We start from the raw sequence: 26941 nt of genomic DNA, 5'->3' as shown, positions 1-26941 counted from the left end.
AATCTCCCGCAGCCGGAGCCGCGGGGGCGCCACTGCCGCGAGTCGAGCGGGAGCAGAGGAGGCGAGGGAGGAGGGCCAGAGAGGCAGTTGGAAGATGGCGGACGAGGCGGCGCTCGCCCTTCAGCCCGGCGGCTCCCCCTCGGCGGTGGCGGCCGAGAGGGAGGCCGCGTCGCCGCCCGTCGGGGAGCCACTTCGCAAGAGACCACGGAAAGACTGTCCCGGCCTGGGGCGGAGCCCGGGCGAGCCCGGTGGGGCGGCCCCTGAACGTGAGGTGCCGGCGGCGACCGGGGGCTGCCCCGCGGCGGCGGCGGCTCTGTGGCGGGAGGCGGCGGCGTCGGCGGCGGCGGCGGGCGGGGAGCGGGAGGCCCAGGCGGCGACGGCCGGAGAAGGAGACAATGGGCCGGGCCTACAGGGCCTATCCCGGGAGCCGCCGCCGGCCGACGACTTCTACGACGACGACGACGACGACGACGAGGGCGAAGAGGAGGAAGAGGCGGCGGCGGCAGCGATTGGGTACCGAGGTGCGCAGGGCGCGGGCGGCAGGGACTGCGCATCCCCTCCTCCCTCTCTTGGGGCCCCTTCTGGTATGGGGTTGGGGGCGTTCTCTGAGGCGGGCTGGGGGCTCAGGTCTGGTTCTGTGGCGTCCCTTTCCCCACCACTGGCCTCGACTGTGCACCTCTCCGGCTGATGGCCGGGCTGCTCGAGCGGCTCGAGTACTCCCTCCTTCTGCTCCTTCTTTCCCTCCCTCCGCGGCCCGCCTGGGCGGCCTCGCGCTTTGCGCAGCCGCCGGGCGGCTAAGCTCCCGCAGTTGGTTTTAAAGTAAGTTTCCCTCTCCTCCTACTCTCTTTAGCATATTGCCTTTGTTTAACATCTTTCGCTTTTCCACACCCCTACCTGCACTGTTAAATCTGCAACTTTTGCTGGTCCTTTGCAGCAGCCTTAGTTGTCTTTGCAAACTGACACACCTGTGCAGTTCGTTTTTTTGTTTTTGTTTTTTTTTTCTTTTGTTTTTTTAGGATCTTTATTTTTAAACTTGGTTTAAATTTTAGGGAGCAGAGCTGTTTCTAAAGTCATAGTCTGCAAAATTTGAAAAGCATAGCTTTTTCTAAAAGACATTACCGTTCTTTGGTGCAGTTAATGCTGGGTTTGGAGCATGATGGTACTTTAAGACTATTTAATATAAATAGTACTTTTCCCCCTGATTATATACTTAGAATTTTTTAGATTAGGTGTAATTTTGTATGTTCATGTATATCCGTAACCCCGAAACATGAGTTGACATTTTTCTGGTATGCTAAAACACGTGTGTGTTGTGTATGTCATGTCCTGTCATCTTTGAGGGTTTTCATATTTTCAGTCTGAGGAGTTTCTGTCCTGGATGGGTGTTCGTCTTTATCAATAAATCCAGTCAGCAGGCCATTTGACTATACGTGTGCATTAAGGTCTAGGTTAGTAAATCGATCCTTGATTTCAGTAAACAGTTTAATATGGGAAACCACACAAAAATATCTTTGTACATCTAGTATTATATGAGAAGGGCATAGTCATAGGTTTGAATGACTTGTGAAGTTTTTGACAAGTTTCATGAATTCCTGTTTTGATCAGTAAATTCAGTGTAACTAGAACTTTTGTGTTTTTTGAATTATTTATTTGCTTTTTTAAATGATTTTATTTATTTATTTGACAGAGATCACAAGTGAGCAGAGAGCCCGATGTGGGGCTTGATCCCAGGACCCTGAGACCATGACCTGAGCCAAAAGTTAGAGGCTTTAACCCACTGAACCACCCAGGGACCCCAAGAACTTTTGTGGTTTTTTTTTTTTTTTTTTTTAAAGATTTTATTTATTTATTTGACAGACAGAGATCACAAGTAGGCAGAGAGGCAGGCAGAGAGAGAGGAGGAAGCAGGCTCCCTGCTGAGCAGAGAGCCCGATGCGGGACTCAATCCCAGACCCTGAGATCATGACCCGAGCGGAAGGCAGCGGCTCAACCCACTGAGCCACCCAGGCGCCCCAACTTTTGTGTTTTGATTAAGTATAATTATTTCTAGATTTTGATGAACTTAAAGTTTTATGATTGTGCACAGAATCTGTAAAGATGTGTATATACTGCTCCTTTGAATGGTGCAGGCTGACCCAGGAGGCATTTTTTAACCTAGGCACTATGAATGAATGTTCAGTGGTTTATTCAATCACTGCATCATAACTGTTACAGATCTTCATACATTTTAGATGCAGCTTGTTTAAGCAACCTCGAGTTACTTTGGGTTCTTTTGCAGATGACCTTCTTTTTGATGATGAAATAATCACCAATGGTTTTCATTCCTGTGAAAGTGATGAGGATGATAGAGCCTCACATGCAAGCTCTAGTGACTGGACTCCAAGGCCACGGATAGGTATGGTTTCAGAGCTTTAGAGAATGTACTCTGTGTATTTTTTAAAGTCAACTAAAAATAAAGTTTTCTGTACCCTTAAAACCTGGTGATGAGGTTTTTAGGTGTTTCCTGAGATTTAGTGTCCGCTTATGTTTCCGGGGAAAAGTCTAGTGCTTTGTTCCGTTTTTGTTTTTGAACAGCTAAATAAGCCCATGAAAGCTGGCATCTGGTATTTCTCAGGTTCTTCGCTCTCCTCCAGTTCTTCACTTGTACCCGCTCTGTGTGGGGTGTTTTTCTCCAGTTAGAGTATCTTGCTCTTTCTCAATTCAAATCTGTCCTTTTTTCTTTTTTTCATTAGTACTTACCACTTCTTTTTTTTTTTTTAAAGATTCCATTTATTTATTTGACAGAAATCACAAGTAGACAGAGAGGCAGGCAGAGAGAGAGAGAGGGAAGCAGGCTCCCTGCTGAGCAGAGAGCCCGATGCGGGACTCGATCCCAGGACCCTGAGATCATGACCCGAGCCGAAGGCAGCGGCTTAACCCACTGAGCCACCCAGGCGCCCCAGTACTTACCACTTCTTAATAGGCTCTGTATCTAACTTTTTTGTTTTAGTTCCTGTATATAGAATATAAGCTCCGTGGGAGCAGAGATTTTTGACTGTATGGTATAGCATTTTGTTGCTGTCTAGAAAAGTACCTGGCACACAGTTTGTGCTCAGTAAATGTTAAGTATGGATAAAATAGGAAGGTATTTTGATGGAGAGAACACTATCAAGATTTTTTTTAACTTTTTTTTTTTTAAAGATTTTATTTATTTATTTATTTGACGGAGATCACAAGTAGGCAGAGAGGCAGGTAGAGAGGGGGAAGCAGGCTCCTTGCTGAGCAGAGAGCCCAATGCAGGGCTCAATCCCAGGACCCGAGGAGCCGAAGGCAGAGGCCTAATCTACTGAGCCACCCAGGCGCCCCTACAGTATCAGATTTTTATACCAAAATATAACATGACCATCTTAATATGCTCTCAGTCTTTGAAAAAGTGTCTTGACTCTTTAAACGGTGGTACTTAGTTCCTCTTTAGTATCTGTAATACTCACTCTATTTTTGTTTTTTTCAAACTGGAAAACTGATCTAAGAAATTACAGGGTAAATTACTATCCAAAGCATCAGTATTGTGTCATTTTGGGAGATTGGTTAAGATCGAATTGAAGATTATTACTGGTGCCTTTCCTTTATTGAGTTGTAGAACTCTTTTGTACTTCTGTTATTAATTATTGTGTATTCTTCTAGATTTTAGCCATAGACATTTAATCCTGGTAGTTTTTTTTTTTTTTAATTCCATATTGTCCTAGAGGTTCTAGCCACTATAATAGATAAGAAAAATAAAGGACTCTGTATTAGAAAGACAGATAAAAGCTGTTACTGTTTGCAGTAGACAAGATCATCTAAGTAAAAATTGGATGGAAATGTCAAAAAAAAGCTACCAGAATTAAATGATTAGACCGAAGTTATAGGTTACGTGATCATTTAAAACTCAACTGTATTTCTTTATATTAGCAACAATCAGAATTTGAAATTTAAAAGTTGATATCATTGACCCTCTTATCATATAATGACCTTCTTTTTCTCTTAAAATCACGTTTTCTCTTAAAAGATCATTTAAAAAAAAATCTGTACTGTGTATATAGGTTGACTTCAAAGGGGCAAAGGTTCATTGGAGATGATTATAGTATTTACGGTATAAGACATGATTTTAGGTTAAACCAGGATGATAGTAATAAATAGAGAAAAAGTTGTTTTAAAATTAAATTTTGAGATAGAATTGGCAAATTTATTGGAAATGCCAGTCATCTCTTTTTATATCTTATCGAACTGTGATTTTTAATGTCTTCTTAATTAATTAATTTTATTTTTAAAAAAGATTTTATTTATTTATTTGACAGACAGAGATCACAAGTAGGCAGAGAGGCAGGAAGAGACAGAGTAGGAAGCGGGCTACCCGCTGAGCAGAGCTCTGATGCTGGGCTCCATCCCAGGACCCTGAGATCATGACCTGAGCCGAAGGCAGAGGCTTAACCCACTGAGCCACCCAGGCGTCCCTCTATTAAACATATTTTAAGGAAGACTTACGTGATTTAGTAACTGACAGTTCCTGACATTAAATAACTACTCAGTAAATGAAGGTAATTATTATCAGCATTTGAATAATTCTGAAAGTTTTTTGACCCAAATCAGGTTAACATACTAAATTTTTAAGTCTTACATGACAGATATTTATTTGAAAGAACATAATGATCTGAAGAGTGAATTTTGGTTTTATTTTTAAAAATAGGAGAAGAGAGTTTGGATTTAAGAGCTGTAAGAGCTGGCACATCTTTTAATTTGATCTCCTTAATTCTCATTGGGAGAGAGCACTAGCTCTAAAGAATGAATACCTATATGTTGCTTTCTTTTCTTATCTTGAAAAAAACTTTGAAGGTTGCTAATTCATTATTTTAGAAAATGAGATTTTTGAATTACTTGGCGGTGGATTATTTCTAATTCTTTTCCTTCTTGATGTAGGTCCATATACTTTCGTTCAGCAACATCTCATGATTGGCACAGATCCTCGTACAATTCTTAAAGATTTGCTACCAGAAACAATTCCTCCACCTGAACTGGATGATATGACACTGTGGCAGATTGTTATTAATATCCTTTCAGAACCACCAAAAAGAAAAAAAAGAAAAGATATTAATACAATTGAAGATGCTGTGAAATTACTGCAAGAATGCAAAAAAATAATAGTTCTGACAGGAGCTGGGGTATGTAAGATGTATAAAAAACACTAGTAAAAGAGGGATGTGTGATTTTTTTTCTTAGGCTTTTTTCAATTATAAGAAACATTTTTTTGTGTAGAAGAAATATAAAAAAATGTTATAGCAGTTGTTAAACTGGTTCATTTCTTTAAAAACCTCCAGCAACCATAGAAAAGACTTCTGTTTGTTAATACAGTAAGTGGAGTTAAGGCAAGGTTTTTACTTATTATTATACTACAGCTCCTAAAGGAGAGGCAGGGAATACTTTTGCGTTGCAGTGTGTTAGCCTCTGTCTGATGGAAAAATTGGGGCTTTTGTTCCATTTTTATGGGGAAATTAGGAACCAAATTGGTATCCATAAATAAGTAACTTAGTGTTGGGAAGGCAACAGGTTTCTACCTCCCCTTCATTTTAATTTATTTTTTTAAAAGATTTTATTTATTTATTAGACACAGAGAGAGAGATCACAAGTAGACAGACAGGCAGAGAGAGAGGGGGAAGCAGGCTCCCTGCTGAGCAGAGAGCCCTATGTGGGACTCGATCCCAGGATCCTGAGATCATGACCTGAGCAGAAGGCAGAGTCTTAACCCACTGAGCCACCCAGGCGCCCCCCTTCATTTTAATTTAAGGAGATATGATTGTGGTGGCATTAGCCCCACTTTGGGTTCACACTTAACTAGCTACCTAATGCTAGTGTGTGTTGAGAACGGAATATCTTACATGACCTAGGGCAAGCAACTAACTGTTGGAGTAAGATTTAGTCTTTTTGCCATTTTGAGTTAAGGAAGAGTGCTATTTTTTTTTTTTTTTTTTTAAAGATTTTATTTATTTATTTGACAGAGAGAAATCACAAGTAGATGGAGAGGCAGGCAGAGAGAGAGAGGGAAGCAGGCTTCTCCGCTGAGCAGAGAGCCCGATGCGGGACTCGATCCCAGGACTCTGAGATCATGACCTGAGCCGAAGGCAACGGCTTAACCCACTGAGCCACCCAGGCGCCCGGAAGAGTGCTATTTAATCATAAATAATTATCAAGAATAGTTCTACTTTGTTCCCAGATGTGATTTAGACAAGCTTATTTTACTCTGAGGTTAGAGTGGGGTCAATTGATAAAATTGTGAAACAAAAAATTAACTTTTGAAATTCCAATTTGAAATGTCAGTTAAGATTTAAAATATTATATGACCGAATTTTTAAAGAAAATATAGGAATTTAATATTGAAATAGTAGAACCTTGACCAGATGACAATTTTTATTTTTTCAAATACCTGACTGTGATAGAAAATCATGCCTGCTTTGTAGTTAAAATAATTTGAAATGGTTTACTCTGTCCTCAAATTGCAGTTGCTTTATGTCTTTAAACATAAACCTTTAAGTTTAAAATTTAGCCTGAAAAAAAAAATTAGCCTGATTTAAAATTCCTTACCCCATTATGAATGGAAAATGTGATGGATTTCATTATACTGGTTTTTTTGGTGTTTGTTTTATTTGAATTTGAAATTGTTCCCCAAAATAAATTTTAAAGTAAAATATTTTTCAGCTCTTACCTAATTATATGATGAACTAGCAATTATAAACATAAAGATAGAAGATTGAATTGTGCAAATTATGCCATGCATATTCCAGGTTTCTGTTTCTTGTGGAATACCTGACTTCAGGTCAAGAGATGGTATTTATGCTCGCCTTGCAATAGACTTCCCAGACCTTCCAGATCCTCAAGCAATGTTTGATATTGAATATTTCAGAAAAGATCCAAGACCATTCTTCAAGTTTGCAAAGGTACTATGAAGTTTTCTAGTTCTTTGACCTTTTCTCATGAAAATGTATTTTATTCACATTTAGGCTTCTTAAGTTTACCATTCATTGTCTAGTAAATTGGGTCCTAGGACTGGTGTAGAGTAAGGTCACTGAAATAAAATCATTTCAATCAGAATTTTCTTCTTCCCAGAAGGAGGGACTATCGTTTACTTTTCATTTTAGGATTGAGCTTATTTTTAAAGAGACTATTTCATATTTTTCAAGTTTGTGTTTTAGTAATGGCCTTTACATTGTTCAGGCTAATTTTAGAGGTCAGTAGAGTAGACCTATGAAAGTAAAATCACTGTTTTGATTTTTAATATTTTTTTATGGGTTATAAAGATTGTAATCTCTTGTATTTTTATGGTAGCCAAGTTTAACACATGAGGATGTGCCTCAAAAGTCTCTTTTTAGGGATGAAGATTCTTAGGTTGCATTTTAGTCAAGTTTGTTTTATTTTGCTCTAGAGTCTCTAGAGCTGCACTAATTCAGAATCCTTCATCTGTATGGGGTTGTTGAGTATACAAGTGTACTGAGATGTGACGTAAGTGTGGAAGATGTACCAGATTTTGGAAATACGTGGAAAAAAATAGAAAATAATATATATTTATATACACTGATTATATGTAGAAATGATAATGCTTTTGATATTGGGTCAAACATTATAATTTCATGTTTTTAATATGGTTACTAGGAAATTTTAAATTTTATACATGGCTCACGTATTTCTATTGGGGAGCTGTCCTGTAAAGTTTAAGTTTAAGTTATACCATGTCCAGGAGATTTTAGTCTGTAGAAAACTTTTATTTTTTATTCTATAGTGGTTTTATGGAAAGAAATTTTAGAATATTTAGAATTTAGAATAAATATTCTAAATTTAGAATTTAGAATATTTCTAAACTTCAGTATATTTGATAAGGGTCTTTTGTATTATTGACTAGTTTTTCATAAATCTAGAAATTAAATGAACCTGATTTTTAATTAAAGAGCACTTCTTTCAGACTTTCAAGGACTATTTATATAACTCAGAAAAGCTCTTATATTCCACTGCTAGTAGTAGGTACTACATGATTTTTGAAGAAGTGAAGTATCATTTAATTATAGGCTTCTTGAGTTGGACTTAGACACTCACATTATAATAGCTCTAGTTATTAAGAGATTAACACTTAGAGGGCCAGCAAGTAAATAGAAATTATCTTATATTTTATGATAAAAGTTGATTGACTGGTACATTTATATAATGCTCACTAGATTTTTGCTGTAAATTCTGTGTTCTGAGAAGAAACACGTTGCCCAAACTAACTTAAGTATATATTAAATGGCCTAGTAAAGTAGTAACCTGACACTTGGAAAAATGTGGTAACTGAGAATTGAAATAGCAAGGGTAAGAAACTTTAGTTGTCTGATGTACAGACTGGATACTCAGTTTGAGCTTAAACTAGCTTTGATAGGTAAGAATCTGTAGAAGCAATTCAGAATTACTCTGCTAAGGACAAATTATAGGAATTTTTAAAAATGAGCTTAACAGAAATCTAGACCATGCATAAGAGAAAGTAAGTGAGTTGTGGTAAAAATGGCAGCTGTTAATGTGTTATAATGTTTTTAATCACTTGTGTACATCTTTCATACCCCTGGGAGAAGAAAAGTTGTTGTTTTTTTTTTTTTAAAGATTTTATTTATTTATTTGACAGAGAGAGAGATCCCAAGTAGGCAGAGAGGCAGGCAGAGAGAGAGGGAGAAGCAGACTCCCTGCTGAGCTGAGAGCCTGATGTGGGGCTCGATCCCAGAACCCTGAGATCATGTCCTGAGCCGAAGGCAGAGGCTTAACCCACTGAGCCACCCAGGTGCCCCTGGGAGAAGAAAAATTTTGAGGGGCAGCATTTTTTTCTTCTATAAAAGTTTTAAGATTTTATATTTTTTTAGTTAATAAAGTGAAAAAAATTAAGTTTAGTCATTTATAAAGTGCATCCTTTCGCAGTTTTGTTTATATAAATTTAATTCTGCATGATTGCTTTGAGTTTTCATTTAAGTTACGGTAAGAGCCAAATACATTAATCTTTGTAACTGCTACTTGTATAGGATTATTATACTTTAATTCTCACACTGCCTAAATGAATGCTTTTAGTTGCTGAAGTAGCACTTAAAATTGATAGTAATGGTAATAGACTGAGTTAATTTTGGTCTAAAAAATGAATAGGAAAAAGCTTAAGCAGGAAATAAGGACAAAGAATGAAAGATCATATACAGAAATGGAGGGTGGGAAGGATATGTAAAACTTACACAGTATTTTACTAGATTCTCAAAATAGTACATAAATAAAATATTCATAACCTGAAGTTTTTTATCAGTTTCTCTAACTGGCCAGAAAGTTCATAAAGATGGCTGATGATTTTAGTTTGTTATGAGAAAGTAAATTTAATATGATACCATCAAAAAATATTACTGGTGAAATTTAGACATTTTGGAAGGAAGGAATTTCTACACATAAATTGAGGCAGTGATTATATATAATTATTGAGAAGGAAACATTTCATTTAGATGGGAAATTCCGACTGGCTCAGTAGAAAAGTTTCTCAATCTGTTGACATTTTGGGGTGGATAATTATTTGCTATCAGGAACTGTCCTATGCATTGTAGGCTGTCTAGCAGCATCCATGGCTTTCTCCCACTAAATGCTATTAATAACACTCTCCCTCCCAGTCATGGCAGTCAGAAAGCCTGCAAACATTATCAAGTGTCGCCTGTAAAATTGCTACCTGTTTGAGCACCATTGTATTACAGTGTGCCTACCTGTAGGTATCTCTTTGAATTCTTGTATATAAGAAAAATAGAGCCCAACATTAAAGCTGTGTAGCAGTGTTCTGAACCATTAGCCTCGTGCATAGTAAAGGTTAGGATTGATAATGAGTTGTGGTCATGGTTTTCAGGGGTCTAAAATAATTGACTGATAATTGTTTAAAAACGAGGGGTTATATTAAGAGTCAGGGTGAAACTGAGGATCTATAAATAACTTTCTGTTGTCAGAAAAGACTGTTCAGAGGGTGTAGATGCTATCCCAGGTGTAGATGCTACCCCATATTGAATTCAGTGAATATCCTTTACCCTAAAGTGATTAAAAGTCAAATAGTAGAGGGGGAAATATGAACTGAATTTTTAGGAACTTAATTCCAAACATCTTTGTATATATTCAAAAAATGATCACTTTGTTAATGTGCAAACATACCAGATTCTGTAGTTAGAAACTTAATCTCTTAAAACCAGCCCATCACCTTGCATCAAAAAATGTAAGCCCAAAAAAAAAAAAAAGCCAGAGTGCCATTTATCTGAAGATAATGTTAGTACTTAGGCTTTTGTAGGTCACTTATGTATAAACGCACCTATAGTTTTATACCCAAATGTATTTTTTAAAAATTTATTTATTGAATGCATATTTTTGTTATAAAACTGAGCTGTTTTGTCTGCTGCTCTGGATTTGTAGTCTTTTGCATTTAATTTTTTCTTTCAGATATTTGAATACTTTCTAATGGTCATAATGTTCATCCACTGGTGTACTATAATTCCACAAGTGTACATTTCGGGTGTTTCCTATTTTTCTTTTATTGTAAATAGTGTTGCTGTGATTGTCCTTCTTGGTATGTTCCCAGTGTTTCTAGGATAAATTCCTGAAACTGCAATTGCTGAAAGTCATGGTATGTTTTTTCTCACTGCTACCTGGAAAGGTGGAATAAAATATACTCCTATCAGAAGTGTATTAGAAGGCTGATTTAGCATGCCCCTGCCCCCTACATACCTAAGAAACCCTCCACAGTGCACTATTGGTATTAAAATACTTGAAAAAAATCACATGCACATGTGTGTTTGTGTGTGTGTGTTGTATATGTGGTTTAAAAAATTTTAACTGTATAAGACATGTTAGTTGGTTTCCCCAGTCAGTCTTCTCTACCTCCAGTCTCTTTAAAGTTACCATGGTAAGATATTTTCTTGGGTATCCTTCCAGGAAAAAAAGAGTAAACTTGGATGTGTATATAGAAGACATTATGATAAGTTTTCAATATTTTAAAAATAATTACTAACAGAATCACACATCCTCTTCTCTACCTTGCTTTTTTTCCTACTTAATATTCTTGGAAATAGTTTCATGATGGCACTTAACAGATATACATCATTTTTAAGAAAAGGCTGCATAGTATTATAATTGTACTACAATATACTTAATCAGTCTCCTATTAATGGATATCTAGAGTTGTTTTTAAGGCAATTAAAAATCTCAGTAGATAAAAATTAGCATCTTCTCATACTAGTGTTTTTGTGTATTAGTGTGGATGACTGCTTTTTACTCTTGGCCATGTGTATAACTTTGAATTGCCTATTTATTCTTAGCTGTTTTTTTCCATTGGGATGCTTTTCTTTCTCATACTTGTGGAGACGTCATGCATTCTTGAAGCGTGTTTTTAAGTTAGATAGTGATTGGAATTCAAGCTTGCAGCAGTTCCTTGAAGAGATGCAAAATACAGTACCTAGTAGTGGTGCTTATTAGCCTAAAAGAGAAATAAGCTTGATGTTGAGGGATCAAAATTGAAAAGGCAGCATGCATAATGATTAAGAACCACACTTTGTTTTCAGAACTTATTTGAATGACAGCTCTGCTACTTGTTCTTGTGACTTTTGGCAAGTTACTTGTGTGCTTTAGTTTGTTCATCTGCAAAATGGGGAATATATATGTCTATAATAGAGTCAGCAAACCTTTTCAGTATAGGGCCAGATAGTAAATGTGCTTTTCTTTGTGGACCATATAGAAACGCTGCTGTATTTCGTTTGCCTTTCCAACTGTTAAATTTTTTTTTTTTTGAGGATTTTATTTATTTATTTATTGGCGAGAGAGAGAGAGAGAGAGAGAGAGAAAGAAAGAAAGAGGGGGCCACGCTCACAAGTAGGGGGAGTGGCAGGCGGAGGGAGTAGCAGGCTCCCTGGCAGACTCAGTTCCATGTCCTGGGATCATGACCTGAGCCAAAGGCAGATGCTTAACTGACTGAGCTACCTAGGCATCCCACCTTTTCAGTGGGTTTTTACCTCTTCTATAGCATTATAATAAATAAAGGACTTCTGTTATGCCTGGTACATGCTAAAAATTCATAAAGTGGTAACTAATAGCTTAACTGATTGAAATTCTCTTGTGCTTGTTACTGGGTACATCTGCATGGAAGCAATGCATCTTTTTAATAGCATTTCAGCATTTGGTCCCAGTTCTTTCATTCTAATCTATAAGTACCCCTGTGGCAGTAACAGAGTGGCCTAGTTCACATGATTATTTTCCTAATAATGCTTCAGGATGTTGAGATTTGGGATGGTCTGTCTGAGAACAGACAGTTCCAACAAAGTTCACAGTTCCAACAAAGAAGATCAATTCATACTTTTGTGACTTTTTTTTTTTTTTTTTTAAGATCTATATATTTGAGAGAGGGATAGCAGAGGGAGAGGGAAAAGCAGACTCTCCACTGACCAGGGAGCCCAGGACCCCAAGATAATGACCTGAGCTGAAGTCACATGCGTAACTGATTTAGCCACCAAGGCCTCCCAGTCCGTACTTTTATCTGAAAGTTTTAGCCTCAGCCATTTGGCTTTTAGCAGACTTGATGTTAAGAATCTGTCCTAGGAGTAGTGTCCATTAAAAGCCCTCCCATGGTAATTTTTTTTTTCATTATTTCAGATTATATCCTTTAGTTCGAACACAGTATTTAATTTTTTTTTTTTTTAAGGATTTTATATATTTGACAGAGATCACAAGTAGTCAGAGGCAGGCAGAGAGAGAGAAAGGGAAGCAGGCTCCTTGCTGAGCAGAGCACCTGATGCAGGACTCCAGGACCCTGAGATCATGACCTGAGCCAAAGGCAGAGGCTTAACCCACTGAGCCACCCAGGCGCCCCTGAACACAGTATTTAAATCTTATGGTTCAGACATGGTCCACTATATATTCGGAAGAAAAGAGTTAAGAGTCAAGTCATTTAGGTCCTCACATAATAAAATGTAGGCTTATAATATTCGTAAGTTATCCCCAAATACAGAAATTGATTTGTAACTTTAAGGGCTAAACTACCCTGAACTCTCGTGGATTGGACATGAAGGGAAACTGTGGAGTGTAGAACTGAATCTGATGTCCTGCACATCTTTGTGCTTCTTACCTTCCTCTTTAAAAAGGGAATAGGGAGGGCACCTGGCGGGCTTAGTCAGTAGAGCATGATGAGTTCAAGTCACATGTTGGGCATGGATCCTACTTTAAAAGAAAAAAGAAAACACACACAAACACATATACATACATATATATAAATAGAGGAATAGGGGATGATAAGACACAGAAAAGTTCATTCCAGGAGGGTAAAGTCTTGGTACTCTTGCTCCCCAAACCTGCTCTCTAGGTAGTCATTTGTTCATGTTATGAGTTTGGCATGTTCTCATGTTCCTTATTAGAATCCATTTTTCTGTAGCCTCACATATCGTAATATTTGTTGTAAAAAAGTATATATTACATATATTAATATGTATATTTATATATATAAATTAGAATCCATTTTTCTGTAGCCTCACATATCGTAATATTTGTTGTAAAAAAGTATATATTACATATATTAATATGTATATTTATATATATAAGTATATATAAATAAGTTTTTAAGATTTTACTTATTTATCTGACACCAAGAGACAGTGAGACCAGGAACACGAGCAGGGGGAGTGGGAGAGGGAAAGTAGGTTTCCTGCCAAGCAAGGAGCCTGATGTGGGGCTTGAGCCCAGGACCCTGGCCTGGGATCATGACCCGAGCTGAAGGCAGATGCTTAATGACTATATATCTATATATCTATATATTTTATATATCTATATCTATATATATCTATATATTTTAAGATTTTACTTATTTATTTGACAGACTGAGATCACAAGCAGGCAGAGTCAGGCAGAGAGAGTGGGGAAGCAGGCCTTCTGCTGAGCAGAGAGCTGGATTCGGAGCTCTATCCCAGGACCCTGGGATCATGACCTGAGCTGAAGGCAGAAGCTTTAACCCTCTGAGCCACCCAGGTGTCCCCCTAAAAATATTTTTTAAAAAAATACTTTTAATAGCCATTTCCAGAGAGCTTAGTAAATAATTATGATGATTAATCCTTTAAATGTACTAGAACAAAGCATTCTGGGGAGAAAACAGTAGTTAGTATAGCATGTTGTAGTGGTTCAAAACATAATGTTAGCTTTCAGTTTTCTATAAACATAGCTTTAATAAGCCCTTCACCTGTTACTTCTTTCTATATGCATTGTCTGTTTCTTAAATTGCAAAGTTGTCAGTGAAATTCATGATAAAAATTTGGATGTGAGGCTGAATTTTGGGGTTTTGGTATAATATTTTCAGTAACATAGGAATATGTATATGGCGGTGGTTAGGAGATTTGCTTATTATTTTTGCCTAAAAGGTATCCCTGTAGAGAGTTTCTTAAGATTTGAAATACTAAGTAGGTGAAAAGTAAAGTCATCTATAATCTTATTAAAGTTTTTTGTATAACGTCAGAAGTTGAACATTTCCCCACCTCTGGTAATAGCTTCGTTGTATCCTTGACTTGGTGTTTGTGTGAATGTATCTATAGACATGTGCATATTAATTTCTATTTTTGCTTAATAACAAAACAACAAAACCAAAACTCTACACACTGGTGACTAACTTGCTTTTTTTCACATGTCATTGGACCATTTTCCAGGTCAGTACATCTAGACCTCTCACATTCATTTTAATGGCTGCATACTCCACTATTATGGATGTAATATATTTCTACAACCGGTCCCCTATTGACAGACCTACGGTTGTGTCTGATTTTTTGCTAGCATTGTAATAGGTTAGAGGCTGTAATGAATGGTAAGGAAGTAGGTAGCATTACTACTTTAAAGAAGAAAGTAGAGAAGAAACTTCCTTTGCCATAGTCACTTACTAAATGAAATTTAATAAAAACACTGTCAAAAGTTGAGAGGACCAAAATTGATACTTTTTCTCTGATCTTTTTGCCATGTGTATATCTGAATTCTTTGTTTTTAAAGAAGAAACAGCATTGAAGCATTATTTGGGGGGAAAAACACACACACAAAATCCAGCAACTCAGCATTCATGAGCAACTCTATACTATACCAGTATGTGCCTGTGCAGTGGAAGGAAAACAATTTTGGTAAGGAATTAAAACTTTAGCTTTAAACTTCCAACAGGTTGATATTTATAATGAATGATGAATAAACAACTTTTAATATTGTGTTGACAGTGCCTTTTAGTTTTTAAAAGAAGTCACCATATCTTTGATAGCTTTAATTTCAACTTAAACTTTTCTTTTTCCTTAAAAAAAAAAAAACAAAACCCTGAATTTGCAGCCAACAAAAAATTAGATAAATTCTCAGGTGTGTATTTCTTCTGACTTTTATTAAGATATCTGTTAACATTTATTAGAGATGCTTATGGGTTGACTTTTTTCTTCAAGGGGAAAGTTCACTAATAGCTGAGTTTTATACATATTACAGCAGCAATCCTTTTGTTGGTGTGTGTTGCAACCATCTAGATGCTTTGAGATGCTCATGTATTTTTAAATTTATTTATACATGGGGACTATCGTTGGTAGTTTTTTGGTTAAACCTAAACATGACAGGTGTTATACTTATTTCTTTACTGTAATCATTTTTTTGCCTTTTGCATTATATAGGAAATATATCCTGGACAGTTCCAACCATCTCTCTGTCACAAATTCATAGCCTTGTCAGATAAAGAAGGAAAACTACTTCGGAACTATACTCAGAACATAGATACACTGGAACAGGTTGCGGGAATCCAGAGGATAATTCAGTGTCATGGTTAGTAAACTTTAGAATGCTTTCTGTTATTTAATTAGTTTCATAGGAAAAAATAGGATTAGAAAGTAGGTTGCCATCCAGAAATAGATTAAGCTTTTTTATTAGTCATGTTATCAGTTTAGATAAATTTTAAAAAGTAGAATACAAAAAAATTTAACCAGAACTATTGGCCTTGATACTTAATTGTACAAATTAATTGTACAGATTAATGTCCTAATGTGTTTCAAAAGGTATAGCAGTTATATTCCATTAAATTCTTCTAAATAACCTCCTTTGATTATAAAAGTAATATTGACATATAAGAAAAACATGACCTCTTTAGTTTATGAAACTAAACAAATGGTTAGTTCAGATGTATAGAATTTAGAAATTAGAAGACTTTCATTTAATTGCGGGATAATTAAAGTAGGCGCAGTCCATTTTCTTATGTATCTAAACTGTTTTTGGGGTGCGTGGGTAGCTCAGTCGGTTAAGTGTCTGCTTTCAGCTCAGGTTGTGATAGCAGGGTGCTAGGATGGAGCCCTGCATGGGGCTCCCTGCTCAGCGGGGAGTCTATTTCTCTCCCTGCTTGTGCTCTCTCCCTCTTTCTGTCAAATGGATGAATAAAATCTTTAAAAAACAAAAACAAAAAACTTGTTTTTAATGTATAACTATTAATTAAGCTAACGTCAGACAATTATAGCCTTCCAACTCTAGAGTTTTAGCTCTGGAGGAATTGGTTTATTTTATTGAAAAGAATAGCTTTAGAAGGTATTACTATGTCAGCATCTCAATTGAGGACTGGATTGTCTGTATTTATTATGTGTAAGTATTTTAATTATTCATCCCTGAGAGTCCCCTGTGGAATCTTTTTTTTTTTTTTTTTTTAAAGATTTTATTTATTTATTTGACAGAGAGAAATCACAAGTAGATGGAGAGGCAGGCAGAGAGAGAGAGGGAAGCAGGCTCCCTGCCGAGCAGAGAGCCCGATGCGGGACTCGATCCCAGGACCCTGAGATCATGACCTGAGCCGAAGGCAGCGGCTTAACCCACTGAGCCACCCAGGCGCCCTCCCCTGTGGAATCTTAATTCTCTTTTCTGGGGTCAGACTTTATAATCTTTGTGGTATGTTTAAATAAATAGAAATGTAATTTACTAATGCATGTGTGTATTGGTTTTTAGGATCCTTTGCAACAGCATCTTGTCTGATTTGTAAATACAAAGTAGACTGTGAAGCTGTACGAGGAGATATTTTTAATCAGGTAATTTATCACCCATATTTTAGGAATTGTGCATATCTTTGGTCTCTTTTTTTGCCTCCACATTATTATTTTTTTCTTTTTTTCTGAAAGTGTGTAGTACAGAAAGATGCCAGGAAGATAATATCACCATTGGAAATGCTGATGAAATAAATATATAAGACCCTTTTAATCCCTTAAGTTGAAAACACTGCTCTATAATGTCTCTAAAATGATGAAATTGGTTGATTATCCAAGTTAAAATTAAAAACCCAAATCATACATGAGGTGTTGCTATATTAGAGTTTCTCTTACTTTCCCTTTTAGTGCCTGTCGTATTTTGAATTTTAAATTAGTTCATTAGTTCTTGGTATTCCTTTAAAACATTTTAAAACATTTAAAAAGTTACTCTACAAGCTATTTCATGTATGATTGCTGTCCTCCAAAAAAGAAGTACGGGAAAATAATGGCAGAGAAAACCATCAGACAAATTTTATGTGCTTAGCCACATATATAGTTAATCAGACATAATTATGAGTGGAGAAGAGCACATTAAAATGGAATCTCTGTCTTAAATTTTTTGAGAGGATTAAGTCATGTGTACATATATACAAGTGTTGGTTTTTCTTAATCTGTGGTGGACTCTTAAATATCAAATGTAGGTCTTCAAGGATATTACAATAGCTACATACTTAGACAGTAAGACCATTGTATTTCATTGTATGTTGGTAAAGTCATTGATGGGTGACATTGCCATTGAGGGTTGTATTCAGTTTTCCCTACTATTTATCCATAGTTTTTCCTCTTTGATAATTCCCCCCCGCCCCGGACTTAAACACATGGCTTATTTCATATGCTTCTACACTTCAGTTCGAAAATAAAAATGGGAATTTTATTCTTTAAGTTTTAAATTTTAATTCTGGTATAATTAATAGTATTTATATTAGTTTCACTACAATATAGTGATTCAGCTTTGATAATTTGGAAATGCATTCTTGGGAAGTGTGTAAGTGTAGATTATTTCTAACTTGAGTGCTTTTCCTTTTCCTGTCTCAACCAAAATCTGGAACCTGTAGGTGGTTCCTCGTTGTCCTAGATGCCCAGCAGATGAGCCACTTGCTATCATGAAACCAGAGATTGTCTTTTTTGGTGAAAATTTACCAGAGCAGTTTCATAGAGCCATGAAGTACGACAAAGATGAAGTTGATCTCCTCATTGTTATTGGGTCTTCCCTGAAAGTAAGACCAGTAGCACTTATTCCAAGTAAGTTGGTGATGACTTTTACAGCATATTTCTGTACAGACTGCCATAGGTTGTGGGTCTCTACAGTGGACCCCAATGATCTTATTCTCTCTGTGGGTTAAAGAGTGGTGAAGAGCCAAACTTTATTTCTTGGTGTTGTTCATATTTGTGGAGATTGGTTAATTTTTTGCTGCAGGGTTTGGGAAAGGGAAAAACTAAAACAAGGGGAAATAGCTTTTTCAGTGGAGTGTGTTTCTATTATGATAGGAGTTAGCTTCAGCTAATTTACATACACTTAGGAAACAGTCCTTAATCTGTGTGTTTCTAGTCTTAATTTGATTATAGTTGTTGATCGTTCAAATGTAGTTGATTTTTAGTTCCAATAAGTTTGTATGTTTAGTTAGAATTAAATGTAATCTAGAAGTGTAATATACTCCAGAGTATTTGGGGGCTCGATATTATTGGTCTGTTTTTATGAAAGTAACAGTCATGCCTTGGGGTATAGGAGTGGCTCAGTCAGTTGGGTGTCTGAACTGGGGTCCTAATGTCAGGGTCATATGGTCCTATGCTGGGCATGGTGCCTGCTAGGGATTCCCTCTCTCTCTCAAAAAAAAAAAAGTAACAGTCATGCCTTGTCATAATCATTGTATGTGGATCAACTTTACCCATAAGGGATTTTGTGTGTTTGAGAAAGCTCAAATATAATTTAAGTCCCTTTTACTCTCAGGAATATTTAACATTTGCTCTCATATTATCTCTTTTCTCCCTCTAACGAGGAAGCAAGGGGAGAGGAAGATAGAGTGACTAAATTCAGTCGCATGAGGTGTGCCCTAAAAGGTGAGGGGAAAAGAATATCAAACTTTTTTTTAAGATTTTAAAAAATTACTTATTTATTTGAGAGAGAGCAAATGCATGGACGTCTCCTCAGGGGTACCTAACACAGGCCTCAATCCTAGGACCCTGGAATGATGACCTTAGCCGAAGGCAGATGTTTAACCAACTGAGCCCCCTAGAAGCCCCCAGACTTTTTTTTTAGAGGATTTTATTTATTTATTTTAGAGTATATGCATGCAGGAGGAGCAGCAGGGGGAAGGAAGATGGAGGAGGAAAAGACTCCCTACTGTACTCCCACACTGAATGGGGAGCCCAAACATGGGCTGATCTCAGGACCCTGAGATCATGACCTGAGCTGAAACCAAGAGGATGTTTAACAGACTGAGCAACCCGACCGTCCCGAGAATATCAGACTCTTTCAGAGAATTAAATTAGAACTCTACATGAGCAATCATATAGGCAAGCCAGAGCAAACAGTTGGAAGACACTGAACCATGACACTGAACAGGAGTTCAGCTCTATAATTCTGCATTTTTTTCCTACCTGTATGTGATGGCTTTATCAGTTTCAGTCTTCCCAAAATAGCTGTGAAATTCTTTGACAGAATATAGGATAAAAAAAAATTTTTTTTTAAAGATTTTATTTATTTATTTGACAGAGACAGACCACAAGCAGGCAGAGAGACAGGCAGAGAGAGAGAGAGAGAGAGAGGGAAGCAGGCTCCCTGCTGAGCAGAGAGCCCGATGCGGGACTCTGTCCCAGGACCCTGAGATCATGACCTGAGCCGAAGGCAGCGGCTTAACCCACTGAGCCACCCAGATGCCCAGAATATAGGATAAAATTTAATGAATACCTTACTTTATTTTTTAGTTATTTTTTCTCTTTAAAGGTAAGCAGAGACATTCTTAAAAGCTTTCTGTGGGGCAGTATTAATAGTGTGTGGCTGATATCCAGAAGTTATTTTTAAACGATGTAAAACACAGGTATATAATGGTGGAAAATGGATTTGAATGAATTTCCACACGTTGTATCAGGAGCTGTTTTGATAGAGTAACCATCACTATGTGCCGAGAGCTCTTCTATGCACTTGACGAATTCTGACTACAACCTTGTGAGCAAGTACTGTTACCCATTATACAGTCAAGGAAATTGAGGTACACAGTAGAAAAGCCTGAGAAGATTGCTCAAAGTTAATCAGGTGATGGGAAACAGGACCTGAAATTTTACGAAGATGCTTAACTTCTCATCTCTTTATTTGATGGCTTGGTAGGAAATGTGATGGCTTGGCTAAATAGTAGTGGCTGGTTTCTTTTTTGGTAATGGGAGCATGTTAGATTTTGTATAGTGTTTTTATTGTGGCTTTATTAGCTCCCTTCCCTTTTTCTAATGCATTTTTCATCTCATTTTTAGGTTCCATACCCCATGAAGTGCCTCAGATATTAATAAATAGAGAACCTTTGCCTCATCTGCATTTTGATGTAGAGCTTCTTGGAGACTGTGATGTCATAATAAATGAATTATGTCATAGGTTAGGTGGTGAATATGCCAAACTTTGCTGCAACCCTGTAAAGCTTTCAGAAATTACTGAAAAACCTCCACGAACACAGAAAGAATTGGCTCATTTGTCAGAGTTGCCACCCACACCTCTTAATATTTCAGAAGACTCAAGTTCACCAGAAAGAACTTCACCACCACATTCTTCAGTGATTGTTAAACTTTTAGACCAAGCATCTAAGAGTAATGTTGATAATCCTGGTGTGTCCGAGTCAAATGATTGTATGGAAGAAAAATCACAGGAAGGACAGAATTCTACTAAGAACATTGAAAGCGTTACTGAACAGGTGGAAAGTCCAGATGTGAGGAATGTTGGCTCTAATACTGGGGAGAAAAATGAAAGAACTTTAGTTGCTGACTCGGTGAGGAAGTGCTGGCCAGCTAGACTTGCAAAGGAGCAGATTAGCAAACGGCTTGATGGTAAGGAAATGCTGTTGGAGGTATAATTATTTTATTTACCATTTTTTTTTTTAAGATTTTATTTATTTATTTGACAGATATCACAAGGCAGAGAGTCAGGCAGAGAGAGGGGGAAGCAGGCTCCCTGCTGAGCAGAGAGCCCGATGCGGGACCCCATCCCAGGACCCTGAGATCATGACCTGAGCCGAAGGCAGAGGCTTAACCCACTGAGCCACCTAGGCGCCCCTTATTTTTACCATTTTGAAGGTGTAATTATTTTAACAAAATATTTGCAAGAGATAAGCAATTTTGGCAGGTTAGTTGATAGAGGGTAGCTTTAGGCAGCTGGATATAACAGTTGTGTTTAGAGAAACTGTAAAGTTGAGAATTTAACCTAGAAAAAGGTTTAAACAGTGGTATCTTACAGTAGGGGAAGACAGTGTATTAATTAAAGTGTTCTCTGTATCTTGTGTTCCTCCAGGGAATGAGAAGGTAAGCATTGAATTGAGAAGAAAATTGGAAAATAAATTGTACTCTGCCATTGTCTGGTGAGCTTTAGCTGGTAGAACAGATGACTCAGATTTGGGTGGTTACCATAGGGCAGCTGCTTTATTTATATACATTATTTGATTTTAATATCATGAGGCAGGAACTATTACTATTTCTCTGCTTTTGGTGGGGAAACTGAGGACTATAGAGGTGTAAGGACCTTGTGCAATAACAGGACATGGAAGAGCCAGTTTGGATTCCAGGTCTGTCCTCAGAGCCTGTCCTCTGAATCACTATGCTGTATTGTCTCAGATCTGCAAAACATCTGATCCTTCTCCACAGAATATTAGGAATAGCATCTACCCAGTTTTTTGTTTTATATTGGTGACACAAAATAATTCGTTTCAGGTGTTTCACATGGTGATTATATACCTTGGGAAATGCTTACCATGATTAAGTGTAGAACTGCCACCATACAAAGTTAGTATGACACTCCACCCTCCCTTCTCTGGCAACCACAAGTTCTGTTTTTATGAGTCTTGCTTTTTAGATTCCACATGTAAGTGAAACTGTATGGTATTTGTCTTTTCTCTGACATACTTTACTTTGCACGATACCCTTTAGGTCTTCCAGGTCCATCTGTGTCGCAAATGGCAGGATTTTATTCTTCTTTATAGCTGAGTAATATTTCATTGTAACATCTACAACACATTTTCTTTCTTTCTTTTTTAAGATTTTATTTATTTATTTGACACAGAGATCACAAGTAGGCAGAGAGGCAGAGAGAGAGGAGGAAGCAGGCTCTCTGCTGAGCTCGATCCCAGGACCCTGGGATCATGACCTGAGCCAAAGGCAGAGGCTTTAACCCACTGAGCCACCCAGGCACCCCTACAACACATTTTCTTTATCTGTTTATCCACTTATCTGTTGATGGATATTTAGGTTGCTCCTGTATCTTGACTATTGTAAGTATTGCAGTGAATATAAGGGTACATATATCTTTTCAAATTAGTGTTTTTGCTTTTTTAAAGGAAAATACTCAGAAATTTTTATATCTAGTTTATTTTTTTTTTAAGGATCCTCTGTACTGTGTTCCGTAGTGGCTACACCAGTTACATTCCCACTAGCAGTTTGTGAGTTCCTTTTTCTTCATATTTGTGCCAGCAGTTTTCTTCTTTTTGATAATAGCCATTTTGACAGGTATTAGGTAATCTCATTGAGGGTTCAGTTTGTATTTTCCTGATGGTTAGTGATGTGTTTAGCACTTCATGTCTTTGGGAAAATGTCTGCTTGGGGCCTCTACCCATTTTTTTTTTTTTTAATTTTATTTTTAAGTAATCCCTTCACCCAGTGTGGGGCTCAGATTAACAACTCTGAGCTTAAGAGTCATGTTCTCCATGGACTGAGCTAGCCAGGCACCTCTATTTAGCACCTCTGCTGGTTTTTTTCATCCAGTGTTTCTGCTGCTGTTACAGGAGTTTTTTGTATAATCTGGATGTTAACCCTTTTGGGACACATCATTTGCTAAGTATCTTCTCTCAGTCCATAGGTTGTCCTTTTATTCCTTTGGTTTCCTTCACATGTAAAATTTTAGTTTGATATAGTCCCAATTACTTTTAGGTCTTTAATCCATTTTGTGTTTATTTTTGTATGTGGGGTGGGAAAGTGGTTGAGTTTATTTCTTTGTGTAGCTGTCTAGTTTTCCTAATAGCATTGATGGAATAGACTGTCTTTTCCCCATGGCATATTTTTGCCTTCTTTGTCACAGATTAATTGACCATATAAGTCTGGGCTTATTTCTGGACACTCTGTTCCATAGATTCGTGTCTTATTTTTGTGCTAAATTTGTACTGTTTTGATTACTGTATACCTTCATAGTACAGTTTGAAATCAGGGAGCATGATCCCCTCCAGTTTTTTCTTTGTCAAGGTTGCTTTGGCTATTCGGGGTCTTTGTAGTTCCATAAACACTTTAGGATTATTTGTTCCAGTTCTGAAAAATGCTGTTGGTGTTTTGATAGGAATTGGATTGAAATCAGAGATTTTTTTGGATAATGTGGACATTTTAATAATACTAATACCAATCCATGAACATAGTAGGTCTTTTACCTCCTTGGTTAAACTTATTTCTAGATCTTTTAAGTCTTTGATGCAGTTTTAAGTAGGATTGCTTAATTTCCCTTTCTGCTACTTTATTAGTGCATAGAAACATAACATATCTGTCCTGTTTTGACACATAAGACCTCTTTATCAAGTAGTATGTGAAAAATCCTAAAGTAAAAAAATATATATATTCTAACTTCAATGAAACAATCTTGTATAACTTTTTTTTTTTTTAAGGTTTTATTTATTCATTTGACAGCAAGAGAGAGACAACCAGAGCAGGAACACACAAGCAGAGGTAGTGGGAGAGGAGGGAGCAGAGATTTATTTAGGGCTTGATCCAGGATGCTGGGATCATGACCTGAGCCAAAGGCAAAGGCCCAATCCACTGAGCCCCGCAGGCACCTCAAATAAAATCTTTAAACAAAAATTTCAGGTTCACACCAAGGGGTGCTATTAACCTGGAACCCATAACGTAGGGGAGAGAGGAATTGTCTTCACCATCACAGGTCATATCTTAAAACTATGAATGCAAATTTGGGAGGAGGTTGGAAAAGAAAGATTAACGTCCAATGCTAGATCAGTGTTTCTCATACTTTGTCTAGGACTTAGGTAAAAATTGATTCAGTATGTGGGTGGTGGGGCTTGAGAATCTAAACTTTCTAATAAACTCTCAGGTGATGCCATTGCCTGCAAACTACACTTCTGAATAGGTGGTGAGGCCATTATGGAATTAAAGGTATTTGAAAATAATGAAGGTGCTTTGAAGGCATACCATGTGCTTTAGAGAAGTTCTTTTCAGTGAACACGAACTGAGGAATGTCGGCAGGCCTGGATATTTCATGTGATGAATTCTTGTTCAAAGGAGTTGGTTAAGTAACCTTTTTTGAATATGGTTCTGTGTAGTTATTCATACTTAGTTGATAGAGTTGTGAAAATTAATTTTCCAGATGAGGAAATGGAGGCAGAGAGATTGCCCAAATATGCAAAACAGAACTAAGATTTGCAGCCGGGAGTGAGTGCTTAGTTTTTGAAGAACACTATAGTAATAGCCTCTAGTATGGATATTCAGGTAAAAGGCAGAGCTGGAATCTATAATCGGACCAAATTAGTCTTAGAAAACTGGGAATAACTTCTCTTTTATTACTGTATTTCAGGTAACCAATATCTGTTCTTACCACCAAACCGTTATATTTTTCATGGCGCTGAGGTATATTCAGACTCTGAAGATGACATCTTATCCTCTAGTTCTTGTGGCAGTAACAGTGATAGTGGAACATGCCAGAGTCCAAGTTTAGAAGAACACTTGGAGGATGAAAGTGAGATTGAAGAATTTTACAATGGTTTGGAAGATGAAGTTGATGTTAATGACAGAGCTGGAGGAACTGGATTTGGAATTGGTGGCGGTGATCAAGAGGCAGTCAGTGAAGCTCTATCCATGAAACAGGAAGCAACAGACATTAACTATCCATCAAACAAATCATAATGTAATAATTGTCCAGGTACAGGAATTGTTCCACCAGCATTAGGAACTTTAGCATGTCAAAATGAATGTTTACTTGTGAATTCAACAGAGCAAGGAAACCAGAAAGGTGTAATATTTATAGACTGGTAAAATGGATTTTTTTTTTCCCATGGGTAATTTTTAACTTCTTATTTCTGTACTTGTACACTCAACACTAACTTTTTTTAAAAGAAGGGTACTAAGTATCTTTAATCACCTGTTGGTCAAAACTTTCTTTTAAAGGTTCATTTGTATGATACATCCATATGTATATATAATTTTGTTCTTGCCTAGTGAGTTTCAACATTTTAAAGTTTTCAAAAGCCATTGGAATGTTAAATTAAAGGGAACAGCTTATCTAGACCAAAGAACGGTATTTTCACACTTTTCTTTATAACATTGAATGGTTTGAACTCCTTAAATGTCTGTTCTGCTAAACTTTTGATTCTTTATTAGCATAATTACCTATTTTTAAACACTGGCATTTTCCAAAACTTGTGGCAGCTAACTTTTTAAAAATCTCATGACATGCAGTGTGTAGAAGGAAGTCAACAGTATGTGGGAGAGCACTCTGTTGTCTTTGCTTTTTAAAGTAAGACTTGGTGCTAGGAGTTTCAGGAATATTGTTTGTTGAAATGAAGATGGCTTTTGTACTTCCTGTGGACATGTGAAATGTCTATATTGGCTCCTAAAACTAACCTGAAAAAAATAAATGCTTTGGAAATGTTTTCAATTGCTTTAGAAACAGTAGTGCCTGCCTGGGTACCCTTCGATTCAAGAATATTTGCCCTTGTTTAAATACCTGTCACTGTGGTAAAATGTGCATCAGTTCTTTCCCACAAGTATTAAACTGCCAAGATGTGAATATGCAAAGCCTTTATGAATCTATAATAATGGTACTTCATCTGGGGAGAGTGTAATATTTTGGACCGCTGCTTTTCTTTTCCATTAATGAGGGGAGCAACAGGCCCCTGATTACGGTTCCAAAGTACTAAGATGTTAATTATAACTCAGCCAGTAAGTACAGGTCTTCTGTTGGGAGGATTTGGTGTAATAGACACCAAACTGCTAGCCTAGTATTACAGAGATCAACATGATGTAACTTGCAATAGAATAGTTAATGAATGAAATTAGTTTCTGTAACACCTTTATTTAAAAAGCTTAGTCTGCCTTAAAACTAGAGATCAAACTTTTCCAGCTGCAGAAGCTTCTTAGCCTTTCCAAAAAAAGTTCATACTTTATAAAATTGCACTGAGCAATTTATTTTCCAGACCTTTACCCCACATTACCCCCAAATTATAAAGTATTCCTATGTTGCTTTAGTATTTATTACAGTTTTTAAAAAGGGTTTGAAATATAGCTGTTCTTTAAATACCCAGCTAGGACCATTACTGCCAGAGAGAAAAATTTTGTTGAATGGCCACTTCCCTACCTAAAAGATGTTTAAATCTGAATTAAATTTGGCTACACTAAAGAATGCAGTTTATTTAGTTTTCCATTTGCATGATGTGTGTTTGTGCTATAGATGATATTTTAAATTGAAAAATTTGTTTTAAATTATTTTTACAGTGAAGACTGTTTTCAGCTCTTTTTATATTGTACATAGTCTTTTATGTAATCTACTGGCATATGTTTTGTAGACTGTTTAATGACTGGATATCTTCCTCCAATTTTTGAAATACAAAACCAGTGTTTTATACTTGTACACTGTTTTAAAGTCTATTAAAATTGTCATTTGACTTTTTTCCTGTTAAATTACATTGTTC

The 26941-nt window shown here is 36.9% G+C and overlaps 1 protein-coding gene across 3 annotated transcripts; it reads left to right on the top strand.

The window, feature by feature from the left end:
• SIRT1 (sirtuin 1) lies at positions 1 to 26930 on the top strand. 3 transcript variants are annotated; one of them, XM_045069913.1, is made up of 10 exons: positions 1 to 521; positions 2279 to 2395; positions 4936 to 5177; positions 6795 to 6947; positions 15687 to 15834; positions 16996 to 17075; positions 18128 to 18314; positions 20538 to 21101; positions 21562 to 21572; positions 24829 to 25129. In XM_045069913.1, exons 1-10 carry the CDS (start codon positions 95 to 97, stop codon positions 24967 to 24969), a joined length of 2070 nt encoding a protein of 689 aa, XP_044925848.1. In that variant the 5' UTR covers positions 1 to 94; the 3' UTR covers positions 24970 to 25129. The 3 variants fall into 3 exon arrangements, with proteins under 3 accessions (XP_044925848.1, XP_044925847.1, XP_044925849.1); XM_045069912.1 differs by lacking the exon at positions 21562 to 21572 and having other exon boundaries at positions 2 to 521; positions 24829 to 26930; XM_045069914.1 differs by lacking the exons at positions 1 to 521; positions 2279 to 2395; positions 4936 to 5177; positions 21562 to 21572 and adding an exon at positions 15040 to 15164 and having other exon boundaries at positions 6809 to 6947; positions 24829 to 26930.
• Positions 26931 to 26941: the final 11 nt, after the last annotated feature.

Source organism: Mustela putorius, unplaced genomic scaffold (assembly GCF_011764305.1).
Source record: "Mustela putorius furo isolate JIRA1106 unplaced genomic scaffold, ASM1176430v1.1 tig00003949_pilon_pilon_pilon, whole genome shotgun sequence".
Taxonomy (NCBI): Eukaryota; Metazoa; Chordata; class Mammalia; order Carnivora; family Mustelidae; genus Mustela; species Mustela putorius.
This window is presented reverse-complemented; position numbering and strand designations above follow the sequence as displayed.